General features: G+C 25.7%; 1 protein-coding gene and 1 pseudogene across 1 annotated transcript; both read right to left on the bottom strand.

Annotated features, from left to right (window-relative positions):
- On the bottom strand, positions 1–3,530 carry LOC112685821 (40S ribosomal protein S19-like). Its single transcript, XM_025557842.1, has 4 exons — positions 3,412–3,530; positions 3,149–3,219; positions 2,899–3,068; positions 1–317 (listed from the first exon to the last, which is right to left on the bottom strand). The coding sequence occupies exons 2-4, from the start codon at positions 3,217–3,219 to the stop codon at positions 61–63; spliced, it is 498 nt and encodes a 165-aa protein (XP_025413627.1). The 5' UTR covers positions 3,412–3,530; the 3' UTR covers positions 1–60.
- Positions 3,531–7,174: 3,644 nt separating this feature from the next.
- On the bottom strand, positions 7,175–13,676 carry LOC112685829 (annotated as a pseudogene).
- Positions 13,677–16,562: the final 2,886 nt, after the last annotated feature.

The raw sequence follows: 16,562 nt of genomic DNA, 5'->3' as shown, positions 1-16,562 counted from the left end.
AGTGTATTTATTACTTTCAACAATGTACCAATCTTACACAAAAATAAATACACTTAATTTTTAATCAGTTTTTGGAATAAGCACTGAGAATCCTGCAGATTCTGCAGCCAACTGTGCTTGCTTCTTCTTTTTAGCTTGTTTTACCTGAGCAGCAATTCGGTCTAAATCTCGCCTACCCTGAGAAGTCAATCGACGGCCATTATTATTATCAGCCTTCTCGATGAGTTTCATTTGCTCTAAAGATTGAAGAACTTTACGGGCAATTCCAGAAGAACTGCGACAAAAATGGGATGGTCTCACTCCATTACGTTTGCGTGCTGTAAAAAATAAATAAAACATGTAGTAGATGCAAAGAAAACAATGATTTTAATAATACTGATCATGATACAAAACTGAGGACAAGTACGAAACGTTTGTTTATTTGCAAACATAAATTCATTATCTAGAGAAATCCATTATTTAAATGAGCATAATGCATTATTTTAATAAGGAATGGTGCCAGGACCAAAAATCTTGACTCAAGAAACATTTCAGTATAGTACATGCTATATTAAATAGGTAATGTAGCTTATTTATAAAAAAAAGTATAAATAATTAATTTATAATTTAAAAAAATTATTTTAAAATGTTATTTAACAAAAATTATTTTAACTTTTAATATTAAGCAAAAAAGCCATAAAAATCTTAAGCACAAAGAAAAAAATCAATATTTTTGACTAGAACTTTTGCTGATTGAAATTTCATCAATTTTAGTTATACATTTTATTATTTTGTAAAGGAGTCCACTCAGGCCCTGATTTATGCATGTGCAGGCGGTGCACTAGCACAGGGCCCCCAAATTTGAAGGGCCCCTTCGGCCTTCATATTCTATACTTTGCTACCATAAATAAAAGATATTTTTAATAAGATTTAGTAAGTAGTAACTATAACCTATTTAAGGAGGCCGCAGCATGCGTAGTTTTCATACGGTTTACACTAATCACTAATAAGCCATTGATAGTTATATCAGTCGATGAGTTATCGGTCAGTGATAATACTAATAATACTCAATGATATTATCAATGGTAATAATGTTTATAAACAATAAAAACCACTTACCAAAAACTAAGACTTTTAAGTCTGTGATTTATTGTTGTTATTTATTATTTATAATGTCATCCAAAAGAAAATATGCTTCTAGATATGAAAAAAAAAAAGTTGAAAAACAAACGTGAAGAAGAAAACAAAAAGTTAAGCGGTTCACTATCAAAATCTGTTAACTGCTCTTCCTCTGAAACTATAGCCCCCAAAGTTAATAGTGCACAGGGCCCCTATGTCACTAAATCAGGGCCTGAGTCCACTATGATTCTTTTCATACTTTCTAATTAAAAATCATAGGCGTGACCAGACTTATAAAGCCAATGTTGTTAAAATTTTCCAAGTCTTCAGAAGTTTTTTTTATTTACTAAAAATTTAACACTGAAATTTTAATAATATTTTTCACTAAAATACTGTATTATTATTATTTATAATAACTAGGGAACGGATTTATATGTAAATACATACTTTTATTAAAAAGAGATATTTAATATGCGATAAGAAATATTTATGATTTAAATCATTCCTATTAATATGATGCTATTTTTATTTTACATATTTTTACATATTCAACTAATTTTTAAATATTTTTAAACATATTTTATAATTTCATCATTCATACGTCTTCTTCGTACAAAATTACAAGAAATTATTTCAAATTTAGATCTAGTAACTTCTATCGCTATTAGAAAAGCTCAAAATATTATGCAAAATGAAACATTAAAAACTAATTTATTTTTCATCTCAGAGAATTTTAGTTTTATTGCACATACATTTACAGATTTAGAAACAAAAATATGTCTTTAAATGAAAGTATACTAATTGTCAAATTAACGATTGCAAAGTAAAAACTCGTAAGCAGACCAATAGATGTTATAAAAAAGAAAATGCATGCTGTTAAAGAAAAAAATTCCAGGCTATAGTAATTTTCAATCAATCAATGACATAATGAGTTTCAGATACCCAAAATGGAATTATTGCCTTCTGATATAATGCGCTTCAATTATGTTTTAATCAATCGATGTAGGATGATGTGAAACAATCATTTAGCCATTTTAAAAATATTTTCAGATCTAATAGGCAACATTTAATATTTGATAATTTAATAATTATAATTTTTTTTTTAATTAAATTTTTTTCCTACATATTTGTATGTTTTTAGCACATATTTTATAAATTATACTTACAAACATATGTACATATTTCTGTATTTTTATTACATATAAATCCGTTCCCTAATAATATACTAACCATTGAAAATGTATAGACTAAGATTATGAAACTACAGTACTGATAATACTCAACCTATTATATTAGTTGATGTTCTACATCAGTGATTTCCAACTTTTTTTTAACCACATACTACTTAACACATTATGAAAAATATTCACATACCCCACTTGACTTAATAACCTTTTTTTATAATTTATTTTATTAATTTAAAATACTCAAGTACTTAAGAATTTAATGCACAAAAATAATATAACAAAATATTAACAGTTATTACTAATTATAATGAATATAAATTAATAATTTAATGAGATCGTTAATACTGTATTGAATGAATATGGATTTCAATACTGGACTTCATGTTGGTTATTTTGAGTTATAAGTTGTCTTCTACGTTCATTCAGTTCCCATCGTAGATATTGATAAGATCAGCGAATATAAAATTAACGAAATTATATTGAACGATAATAATAATAAAAATAAAATTATTTCTAAAAAAAGGTTATTCCATTTACCACAGATTCCAGTTATTTTATATTTTAAACCAAGGTATCTACAAATTTATTTAATGATTTTTATGAGTAATCATACCTCCAAAAATTTTGGTAAGAGATCCAACACCAACAGGCGACCTGAAGTATATGTGTCTTAAAGTGGCAGCACACCTAGTGAAATACCAATCTTCATCATATGGAGCTAATTCGTTGAATTTACCATTTTTCACCAAGTCAACCCATTCTGGGGGCTTCAACTTACCACTTCTAAATATAACAAGAAATAATATGTTTTACTTGTTAAATCATCGTTAATGACACTACAATACAAAAACCGAATTCTTTACTTTTTCAAGAATGCAGAAAAAGATGCAACAAATTTGTGCTGGTCAACATCCTTCAATGTAATCGACGACATCTGTAGTGCAATAAAAGAACAACAAAACAAAATATTATTAATAAGAATTTAGCGACTTGGCAAAATGTTGATATTTAATATGGAATGAAACGTGTTATTGAGGTTAAGAAAAATAATTTATATTTAACTAAAATCTGAAAAATCTAGAATAATTTACGATTAGATGATATTTCGATAAATTTAATACATTACCTTAAAGTAGTTGATCACTGAATAATTAAGAGAAATCAATGAATTTTGAAAAAATAAAAGACAATTACGAAAATAGCCAAATCCAAAGAGTCCGAACCTACAAAATTGTGGAAGTATAAAAAACAAATCAAAATGTGGTTAGATTACAGTGTTACCACTAATGAGCAACATTAAAATGTAACTATAGTATGTAATGGTGAATATAAAATCAAAGAAGTTGTAATTGAATTTTATTATTAAAATTCAAAGACACTTGCTTAATTTACTGTTATCATTAATTGATATTTCATTATATCTCATGCAATATAATATTTATTAAGTAATACTATCAATTGAATATTAATATCTGAAAATTTAAATATATTTTTAAATGCTTACATATTTGTAATCTCATTACTTAGGTTTCACTACTACACCGATTTGAATATTCTGAAATTCCAATGAACACTACCATTTTAATCCCAAATATGTAGTGTGTTCAAACATTCAGATCATTGCTTAATGTCTTGATAATAAAAATTATTAATCTTTATCCTGAAATGGAAGTGAAAATAATATAAGTTATTTGAAATTATATAAGAATCGATTTTGTCATAAAAAAAAAAAACAACAAAAGGATGATCATTTCTACGTGTAGAATTATGAAGTACTATTTTACAGTTCAAACAATTATTTTTGAAACCCAATTGTTAATGAGTATTTTAATATATTTTGATATTATATTAAGTGTCTAACTACTGAGTATCGTGTGCGATTGTAAAATTGTGTAATTCAGCGATTTCCAAAGTGTACGCCGCGCCGCCATTAATTATTATCGGGTCTAAAAACAAATGTTCCTTATAATTAGTCATGCTATGACTTGAGGATAAGCGCCTTTAAGAAAATCTTAGTTTAAAAAGACCCGTGAGTCGAAATAGTTTGGAAAGCATTTATGTAATTGTTAAATAAATAAAAATTAAAAATATTATATTTTGATAGAACATAGACTTTTCAGATATGTTTACCTTAGGGTTACCATACATCATGGCTTTGCCAGCACAGTACCAGTATTGATCATGACATCCCAATGTTTTAATATTTATTACTTACGAGCATCTACCAAAAAGTGTTAACACCCTTCCACACTGGGAAAGCTAAGTAATAAATCATAAAAGCATTGACTGTATCACTCAATATGTAACCATGTTACATATTGATCTTTAGAAAAATGTGTATATCTCTATCAGTATGGTGCAGATATTTATTAATTCAAAAGTAAAAATTACTCTGTCCTGTTTAAACCTACAGTATATTTTAAAAAGAAATAAAACAAAATAATGTTCACTTTATTTGTTTATTAAAATTATATTTTATATCTTTAAATAAATACAAAATATATTACATAAAATGCAAATAAAAAATAGTTAAAATAATAATTAATAATAGTTAGCTAGTTTGATAATAGATATACAATAAATAACGTCAGTTTGAATGGCAAAATAAAATTGTATTACATACTAATCAAACAAAATAATAACAATTGTCAAACAACAAAATAAAGAATAAAATAATAGTATTCATACCTATAACAAGAAATTGAATAAATATCTTAATTCAAACTAATTATTGTTGGAATTGTATATATTATAGAAAAATTATTATACATAAAAATATGTAGTTTATTTTAAATGTGTTATTTAAAATTCTAATGGAATATCAATGTAATTGCAACTTTAGAAAATAATTAGATTTTGATCTTAAATAAGATGTAAAATATTGACACACACATATAGTTATATTAAATATATTTAAGCATACAAACAAATAAATTATGAATATTTCTTAAACAAAATAAAAAGGAATTAATACATTCAAAAATAACTTTAATGCCCAAATTGTAAGTTATAATAGTTTAAATAATACAGGCGATATATATATATATATATATATATATATATATATATATATATTTATATTTATAAATATAAAGTAAAAACAGTAAATGAATCAACGAGTAACTCAGCACATCTAAAATTCAATAAGAAAACTTTAAGTTTGAGGCCCGATTTACATTAAGGTTCTTGGTTTGGTCCTATCAACATCGGTAGCACGTAATCCAATGTACACAACTATTGGTCATGGTCAGATCATAGACAAATTCTATCAGTCACGATTAGTAGATGCGCGATTTAGACCATGGTGATCAAGAGTTTATTGAATCATCAGTTGACAGTCACACACATAGATTTTCTGTAGACGAAATGTGGACACATTTTTTTTTAAATAAATTTCAATTTTTGACATCATTTTCATGTATTTCACTTGAAATTTCTAAAATATTTATAAAATTTAGCGACATTGTTTATTCATTGGAAACAGAACACTGAATATTATCTTTGACGAGTTTAGACTAATAAGTGAATACTGTCTTCTTGGTTTACTTTCTCTTTATTTTTCTTCTTCAGCAAGAATTAATGATATTTCATGAAAGTACGTGTACAAAACAACATTGAAATAGGTTTCGAACACGTCCACAAAAGGTTCACAATACGCCTGATCAGGAGCGTACCCAGGAATTTTTTATGAGGGGGATCTAAAATTTTTATTTTATCTGATAATGGGAAATTAAAATACGCTATATACTATTATTATACTATTTACTATTAAATCGTTGAATATGTAGAAATTTCAATGGGAGGTCCGGACCCGAACCCCTTTCCCCATGGTACGCCCTTGCGCCTAATGATGATGATAGAACCGACAAGATTTGATTGTCTATAACCAATTACGTGAATTTTACACCATAATCTTTGACCGTGATTGGACCAAATCAAGACTACTAATGTGAATCGGAATTAAGTAAGGAACAACTTTAAAGGTTCCTTTGTAAATTGAAATACTTTACAAACATTGTTGCATAAATATAAAAATATTTATAGATTTGACTAATGATGAAAAATCACAGATAAATAATTTAGTTATCTAACTTAATTTTATTATAATTTTTAATCAAAAATGAACAATCAATAATTTATCAATTAATGGTTGTTATTCGAGGAAAAATTACGTCAAATACCTAATATTTTTTAACATGTGCTTGCATGACATGTCAGATGGTGTGCGAAAAATTAATTTATGATGACAATATATGCATAGTTTTTCAGAACTAAATGAAATTGAAAACACACAATATATACACGTTTATAAATAATAAAAATACTAAATAACATTTAAATTATGACATAACCTGACCAAAATTATAGTAACAGCATTCCATCTGAATAACTAGGAAGCTAACAGAAAATGTTTAAGTTCAATAGTGAAGGATATAGAATTTAAATTAACACATAGGCGCAACTAAGGGGGGGGGGTACAATAGGGTTTTTAGCACCCTTGAGTTCAAATGTAGCACTTCTGTTTTTTTTCAGATCTATATAATCTATAGTAACTACAGTTACAATTTAACCACATTAATACCATTACTTATAATTTAATTCTTATATTTCATTTCTTATTTCCTGAAATTTAATTCTTATTAATGAAAAAACATGACATAACATTTTAAACCCAAGCGTCCCAAGCGACAAATATATATTAGCCTAAACTCGAGAACTGGGGGAGAACCAAACAAACCCTCCACCAACAGTAAAATTGCCACTAATTATGGAAGAAATAATACTTAATAAAATTATTTACTTAACATTTATTTAAATATAATTTAAAATAAAAGAATTACCAAAAATACCTAATATTTAGTATATGAGTAGCAATTTTTAATTAAGACTAACTTTTCATAAAAATTCTTTTGAATTTATGCTTCATATTTTCAACATAATTAAATTATTGTACTTATGTACTAACTAGGATTTGCAACGTATATCAAAACAATTTAATGAATAATGTTATTAGTAGCATCTTCAAATACTTTTTTATATAAAATACAACTTTTTTCAATTACAATTGCATCAATATAGCATCGATCCAAATTCATAAGAGCATTTGAAGTCACCCATTCATTATAATGAGGATTATAAACTTCAAACGTTTTTGAATAAGAATTATTACCTGTTTTTCCACCAAATACATAAATTAAACCATTCATAGATACAGCACCTATTAACAAATAATAATTAAAATATATATTATAGAATATGAAAATTACAGTAGTACTTCGATTATTTGAGGTAATGCTAGGGAAGAATCATACGGATGAATAATACGAATCAAAGTTAATAGACTTTTTTTTAACAAATTTATTTTAATTTTTCTTTACTTATTATTACATTTTACCTACCCTTGTTCAGTAAATACTTAATTTCATGTTATAAAATTATTAGGGCTGGAAATTTGAAGTAATCAGTCTTTATTTTTTGCTGTTTGAAATTATTATTCTTAAATTCATGATATCAGGAAAGTGAAAATGTTCCTACTTGCAAAAGTTCAGGAGGATACCAACTACCATAAATATATTTAAAATATAGTAAAAACATTATTTATGAAATCAATATAATTTGTTATCTTTAACCTATGTTCAATATACTGCTTATACACCTATATCTTAAGGTATATATGCATTTTTGGAAGAATAAGCACGGTTATTCGCAAACATGAATAATCGAGGTTCTACTATATACTTATTATACATATACTTATATATATACTTATTAGTTATACCTGAGTGTGATCGGGGAAAATTCAAATTAGCAACAGACTCCCATACTTTGGTTTCTGTACAATATGCCCATACACTTTTACAATAATTGTCATTTTCATTACCACCAATTATATAAATACTATTATTTAATGTGCAAACAGCAGATCCTTCTTTTTTTTCAGGTAATTGTAAAATAGAATTCCATGAATTACTTTGGGGATTATAAAATCCGGCTTCGGACAATCCAATCTATATACATAAAAAAATTAGAAAATAATTCATAAATTAGTATTATGTTATAAATTAACGAATATTAGTTCTTTTGTTTTTGTCAAAAATTATTATATTATAAATTAATGAATTGATATAATACATAATATACAAATTATTAAATTATATTTTACGATAAAAATTAAAACAAATCATCATAATTAAACCTCAAGATAAAAATTGTAATAAATTAGAACAAACACTTACAATATAAATTAGTCCATTAACACATGCGACAAAAGTATCATTTTTTAATGTAGCACATCCTCTAACTTTACTTTTGAGGACAATCCATTTTTTTTTCTTTAAATCATAATATTCTATAGTATTGAAATATGATGATGGTTTAACAGCAGCCGTACAGCCACCAATCTAATTAAAATATATATACAATAAATAAATAAATAATACATTTTCAATCAAATCTTAATACTTAAATTAAAAAAAAATAGTTTTAATATCTGATCAATTAATATTAATAATAAATATAAACAAAAAAACAAGTGTCATTAACATATTTTTTTATAGTTATTATAAATCTTGATCAAAAGATTCAATACTAATAAAAGTTAAATGTATTTATTTTTTAATTAGACAGTTTAATTAAAGTAAAATTTAATTATGATCAATGAGTTAATAATGTTAATATAAATAAAAATAAAACTGGTAGTCACATCTTTCAATATTTACTATGATATATTTGGTTATATCATTAACAGCTAATTTATTTTAATAATAAAGCTAGTCTTGCTTTAAAATTTAAAGCAATCATGAGTACTTGCTGAAAACTAAACCACAAGATAGGAGCAAAATCAAAAAATACACTTAACAAATTTTATACTTACTATAGTATAATAATAATTGATGTAAAAATATAAATAGATAACATTTCTGTACTTTCATCAATTACTTTAATGATATATCAAATGATGTATAATACAGAATAGGTAAAAATGTATAAAACATGCAAAAATATATCAAATTAAATAAAATAGTGGTAGGTACCATGGTTTCATATCTCTCCAGCAGGAGTTCTATTTTATTAAAATAAACATGATATAAAATGAGACTTTAAGGTGAGATTAAAACTTTATAAGTTGAAAAATGATTTTACTATTATTGAAAATATTACCTTTCCAATTTAATTTAAAATTCAATTATATTAGGGATGGGTCGATACCACTTTTAACCGATACCCAATATACCGATATATACAACCGATACTAGATATAATCACAAGTAAAAACTAAGTTAATTTTTAATATATTACATAAAAAAATCAACTTTTCTGGCAAAACTGTGAACCGATACTAAAATTAATTTGATACCATAAACCGATAAAATCGATACCCGATATTATAATCACAAGTAGTTTTTGCGGTATCGGTTTTGAAAATAAATTGAAACCGATATTTCCGATACCACCAATATCAGCCGATACCAAGTATTGGATATAGGATCGGCCCACCCCTAAATTATATTATGCAAAACAATTTTGATGGTACACCTTACCAACAGAAAATTTGCATAAAAAAAAAAAATAAACAATTTTATTCAGTCTATATTAAGTTATACTTTTTTAAAATCTAAAGTTTATTTTAGTTTAAAACATTCAAATATCATTATTATATAAACAATCATAATTAAATATAAAACTAATGATTTTATTTCTAAAAAACTATACTTAAAAATGCACTTTTTCACCTAATGGCAAATATAAATATAATTTTCTAACAGTTTTTGGAGAAAATTTAATTTAATGACAAGTATTAATAAAATAAAATGCTTACCACAAAAACTTTCCGACCTAGCTGCACAATATATGGTTTAATACGCTCAAAATGCATATCAGTTAAACAAGTCCATTGGTTTGTTTTTAAATCAAAAATGTTTGCTAATCTCATTCCTTTACCATATTCGCAACCACCAGCAGCAAATAAACGACCATCATTAAGTAAAGTACATGTACATAAACTTCGTGGTGGTGCTAGAACAATTTGAAAGTTTTTACACTGGCAATTTTCACATATACAATATTGCCATTGATCAAGGGCAGCATCATACCATTCTGGAGATGATTCAAATGGATAATGACTTAGCATTAATATACCCTAAAATGCAAAAAAAAAAAGTTTATGTATAGTGAAATTACAAATAAAAACTTTGGTTAATGAAATGTTCATATTTCTAAAGTGGATATCTAGTCACCTATGGATAGATAAATAACATGGCCTAAGATCAACATTTAATTTCAGTCCAAAAAAAAAAAAAGTATTTTATGCATATTAATAATAGTAATGACAACAATATTATATTTTACAAATCAAAAATTCCAATGAATAAATAAATAAATATCCAAACACTAAATATTGGATATTTTAAGTATAAATCGATTACTTTATCACTACAAACCTTTCTAAATGGCTTCCGATGTTCCATTCGAAAAGAACTAATACCATTAATTCTAGCACCTTGAAACTCATGGACTTTGATGACTCCTTGATATGTATTTAATACTAATGGCAATCGAACATACCACAATAATTCTGGGGAATATTTGGATCTAGATGCTGGATCATGTTTTATCCACTTCATAACAACATCATAAACCTTAATTACAAAATTGATTTTTTTAAATTATTTAATACTTATTAACACAATTTGGAAATTTTAGAATACTATTTTCTGTAAGAGAAGATATCTAATACAAGTGCTTCGATGAATATAATTTTACAACCTTAAATTATAAATAGCATAAAACATTAAATAATTTATTTTTAAGATTAATTAAAAACCGATATTTAGCAATCAAAAAATTGTGTAGTAAATTATTTGATTAATATCAGATTGAAAGTAAAATTACTATATCTTCATAAAAATATTAAGCAAATTGCTCGTGTCATAAATTACAATTATTTTATCTTTTTGAATTTCATATATGATAAAAATTAATATTGTTAAATAAAAAAAACCATACCATTTCTTCTTTTGCAAATAAATTATCATTCTTGATTAATAGCATAATTTCTTCATAATTAATTGTCATAAAATCATCAGTATTTGCTACAAGTCTAAAAATAATTTTAATTAATTAATTAAAATAATAAAAAAAAGATATTGAGAATAATTTAGAATGATACTAGGGCCATTCAGTAAGGTGAGTAGGGGATTCAGAAAATTGAGACAAGTGGAGGTTTAGGACAAAGGTGGCCGACCTTATATAGTTGGGAGAAAAGCAAAGAAGAAAAATAAAAATAAGGTATTGCATCAAATTGATTAATTGACACTATGATTAATTAAAGTGAAATTTGAATCAAAACCTTTTCTTTGATATAAGTATTTTTAAACTTAATAAAATTATAAATAAGTATTGTTTACATTAAAGGAGGAAAAGGTCAATAAACACTTCAAAATACATGAACTAAATGCAAACTCAAGTAATTCTTTTATTGCAAAAATATAAAATGATTAAATTTAAAATGTCTTAAGAAATAAAACTATTCACTCAATATTTTATAGTGTACACAAATTCATCCTAGCAAATTTTAATTAAGAGATACATTTTTAATTATGTGAACATAATAAGTTCTAGAAAAAATAACTTGACCAAATCTATTAAAATTAATAAATTCCAATATTTTTTCAATTTAATTTTATAAATGATTTTCTTAAGATGAAGTAATGTAATGGATAGTTGCAAGTGCAGAATTTGGTAATTTACCTAGTACATCGAGATATATCTTTAGATATTATTGTTTATTGTTTTAAGTATATGGAACTATTGCAAATTTAATAAATAATATTGCTATCACAACATAATGCTCATGATAATATAAATATTAATTGCATATTTTAATAAGAGTAAAATTCTTTAGAGCTAAAATTTTACTAATAATAAAAAATGATAGTAATATAATAGTAAAATAATTTATAATTTACCTAAAATTGTTTACTATGTAAGTTAAGCATAAAGAATAGAGATCATTTAAACCTAGAGAATTGGCAAAATCTTTCATGTTGATGCAATTTTCAGCATCAATCATGCTTTTTAAGTAGTCTACGCAAGCTTCTCGAACATCATCAAGTAAAAATATATTTGATCCAATTAATAAGTCCTGTAATTAAAATAAAATCATTCTTTATTAATATCAAATTATGAAACTTCAACATTTAAATTAATAATCATTTATGAAACAAAACCTGAATTACCTGAACATTATGTTCTGTAATGATTAATACTGAAGTGTAAAAAAAACCCAATAAGGGTACTTAAAGTTTCATAACTAAGATCAGTAATGTTAATTTCTACCTTATCTTGGTCTCGTTCTATAAAATTACTAGTAAACATTCTATCAAAATAGTCACTATTAGAAGCTAAAACATTTTTGTGAGCAGTTAATTTTTGATTATTAACCATCAATGTTATATCTTTATCCTTGGTACTACTGTCACTGAAATTCAAAATAACAAATAATTTATACTAATTCACAAAAATTATTTTTAAAACACTTAAAGAAGTCTTGTAATTTACTAAATATAAAAACAGTATATCATAAACATTTTAAAATACATACACTATTACATTATTTAAGTCAGTTAAAGATGAATTACACATTTTTGTTCGTTTAAAAGTGACACATTTGGATGTTAAAACAATTCCATTTATCTCATCTGAAGGCCTAAAATAAGTGAAAATATAATGAATAAAATGTATTAAAATTTTGAATAAAAATTTATATTAACATGACTTTTATAAAAAACAACAATACCAACATACTAAAACAATATATTATATAGATGTAAAACATATTTTGCTATTTAAATTATTAGATCTATGTACACCTATTTTATAAAATAACTAGCATTACATATAATTTATAGTATAAGCAGTTTAAAAACCTTAAACATAATGTATTATTAAAACTTTGAATATTATAAATAATTAGTATACTAAATATACATACACAATGCAACCATAAGATCATCAGTTAAATTTCAAAAAAATATCAAAAAGTTTTAGAAAAAAAGTTTATGAAATTACTTATTGAAGTTTAATGGAACTGTTGGTTCATTTGATGTCTCCATTTCAGATGTTCTAGAAAAAGTTGTCAACAATTAACAGCCGCAAACCAAAATATTATAAATTAAAGAAACGATAGGTTATAGTTAGATGGTTAACTACTAGTTTATAAACCCGTATTGAACAGCACGTTACTACATTTTAATAAATTTCCAATTTGAAAATGGATTGAATTATTATGGCGATAATATTCTTCTTTTTATTGACACACAAGAGCGACTAATGCCCGCCTAATAGATAATATATTGTCAGACGCAAAGACCGCAAATACCGTTATCAGTACTAATCGCCCAAACATACGTTTTATTGGTTACATTCAAGAGCGTCTAGAAACAGCGCCTCTTATCTGCACTATTATTATCAGTATTACACTATCACTACAGTTGCCTTATCACATAATCAGTTGATTACATTTAAATATTATATTTAAACAAACAGCCATAGTATTATATTAATTGTAATATATTAATTATTTAGTATAATTAATTTATATAGTACAAACTACAATGTCATCAAGTGCATAATTAGAAATGTTATATATGTCTTTTCATGTTGTAATATTTTTTTTTCAATATTATAATCAGTTTCATTTCGTAACTGATCAATTATTACATTTGGCGGGATTCCACTTTTAATTTTACCTATAATTATAATAATAAGTACATATTATATAGGTGTAATTTCAAAATATAATTTAGTACTTTAGTTTCCTAAGTAATTGAATATAATACTTACAAGATTCACTCTACAGTACATTTTAATTAAATATAGATATCTTACACAGTTTAGTTTTGTAGTCTTGTGAAAAGTACTTTTATTTTGTATTCAAATACTATTAGATTATTAGAATATAATATTTTTTGCCCCGCTAATATTTGTCAGTTTTGGATTGGGTGGTAATAAGTATATGAGAGAATACGTATTCAAATAATTTACAAATACTTTACAAACAAGACTGGTTTTACATATTATTATGAATTTTTTAAATCATTACCTTGAAGAGAACAAAATTTTAAATTTATTACTTCTCATTCTTCACTTGATGACATTGTAGTTTGTACTATATAAATTAATAATACTAAATAATTAATATATTACAATTAATATAATTATTAAATAATATAGTATTATGGCTGTTTGTTTAAATATAATACTTAAATGTAATCAACCGATTATATGATAAGGCAACTATAGTGATAGAGTAATACTGATAATAATAGTGCAGATAAGAGGCGCTGTCTCTAGACGCTCGTGTTAAACCTCGATTACATTGAGCGATTTTACCAGCGATTAAAGTCGCGCCCGTGTGAGCGTGTAGCAACTTGTCCGATTACATTGAGCGATTAAATTCGCTCGTTCGCTAGTCGCGTACACGCATTTATGTGATATACATGTAAAAGAAAGTTGTCATTGATATAGATAACTCATTCGTTTTCGTATATATTTTAAATTGTATTATTTATTAATTATTTATTATTATTTATTTAACTGGGCCCCGTTCATCCTTAGAATATTTTGATAGGCTGCAAAGTCTTCGTGTTTTAGTTCTTTTAATAATTTATTGGATGCACCATATTTCTCTCGTTTTGAAATCCAACTTCTGATCCATAACCTTTTCTTTTTATACTTTTTCTTTTCCAACTCTTGTCGTAATAAATGAAAAATCACAATAAATCCCGCGCGAACTACAGTTTCCGACATTTTGACCAGTCACTAATCGCTGGCACACTAGCGATTTCACCAGCTAGGACGATTACATTGAGCGATTTTACTCGTTGGAGTGTAAAAACGTCAGTGACTAGCGACTAAAGTAACCCGGCCGTTAACATAAATCGCAAGCGAGAAGCGAGTATTCAACACGCGGCGAGTAAGCGACTAAGCTGATTAAATTGAGCGACTTTAGTCACAGCGAGTTAATTCGCCGGTGCCTAGCATGTAAACTCGCTCAGTGTAATCGAGGCTTTACATTTTCATCAAGTTTAATCGTTATCACGGTCTTATATCTTTTATATAGATAAGAAAGAAAAAGTTTCTTCATTATCTGTGATTCAATACAACCCTCAAACAATTACTTAGGAATCATTCTAGATAAGCGCCTCACATGGGCACAACATACCAAATTCAAGCGCAAGCAGGCAAACATACGTCTCCATCTACTTAGACCACTTCTCAAATCCAAAATGTTACTCAAATTCAAAACTCTTATATATAATGCTATAATTAGACCAGTCTGGTCATATGGCATACAAATTTGGGGTCCCGCAAGACCCTCTAATATACGACCCATCCATGCTTTTCAGTCTATTAGTCTAGACTCATAACTGGAGCCCCGTGGTTCATCACAAATGAATCTCTTCACAAATATCTAAAAATATATTACAAACGTTTCCACACCAAATTAATAAGTCACCCAAATTCTCTCATCTGAAATATGTCATCCATATCTCTCCCTGGTAATGTTAAATGTCGGCTAAAAAGGAATTGCTCAAGAGATTTACTTTATTAATTATATTATATACATACATACATACATATATATATATATATATATATATACATTAACATGCAATAAAATAAAAAAAAAATTAAAAAAAAAGTATTCTGAGGTATTGTTAATGAAAAATTTCCTACTCACGTTAATCCTGTTATTGTTATATATTATTTTATCAAATTTACTTATTGTTTTAAATAACAGATTGTATATATTTCTTTGAAAAAAAAAAAAATAAATAAATAAATAAATCTATGATCTTTTAAGATCGTGAACGGTATGCTGCAACTATATTATTCCATAGTATCACATAAATATTTAATATATTATCATTGATTGTAAATACTTATACTTTCAAGTTAAAATCAATAGAAGTTAAATTAAAATAGAAATGTTGTGTCCCTCTGTCGAGCTGCATTCAATTATAACGTGGAAATCGATTACATTTCACAGCAAATCGTTGCTATGGAACAATGAACGCTGTGTGCAGGGGCGCAATTTCAATAAAAAAAACTGGGGGTGCTAAAGCCCTTCTATATTTTTCATGTTCCTTAATGGTTATATACAGTGGCGTATTTTCAATTTTTTTCTGAGGGGGTCCACAGTTTATACATAATTAATATAAACTATATATTATATTGTAATAGTAACGTTCTTATGCAGTTTTTGGAGGAAGT

Source organism: Sipha flava, unplaced genomic scaffold, assembly GCF_003268045.1.
Source record: "Sipha flava isolate LNK unplaced genomic scaffold, YSA_version1 293_pilon_pilon, whole genome shotgun sequence".
Taxonomy (NCBI): domain Eukaryota; kingdom Metazoa; phylum Arthropoda; class Insecta; order Hemiptera; family Aphididae; genus Sipha; species Sipha flava.
This window is presented reverse-complemented; position numbering and strand designations above follow the sequence as displayed.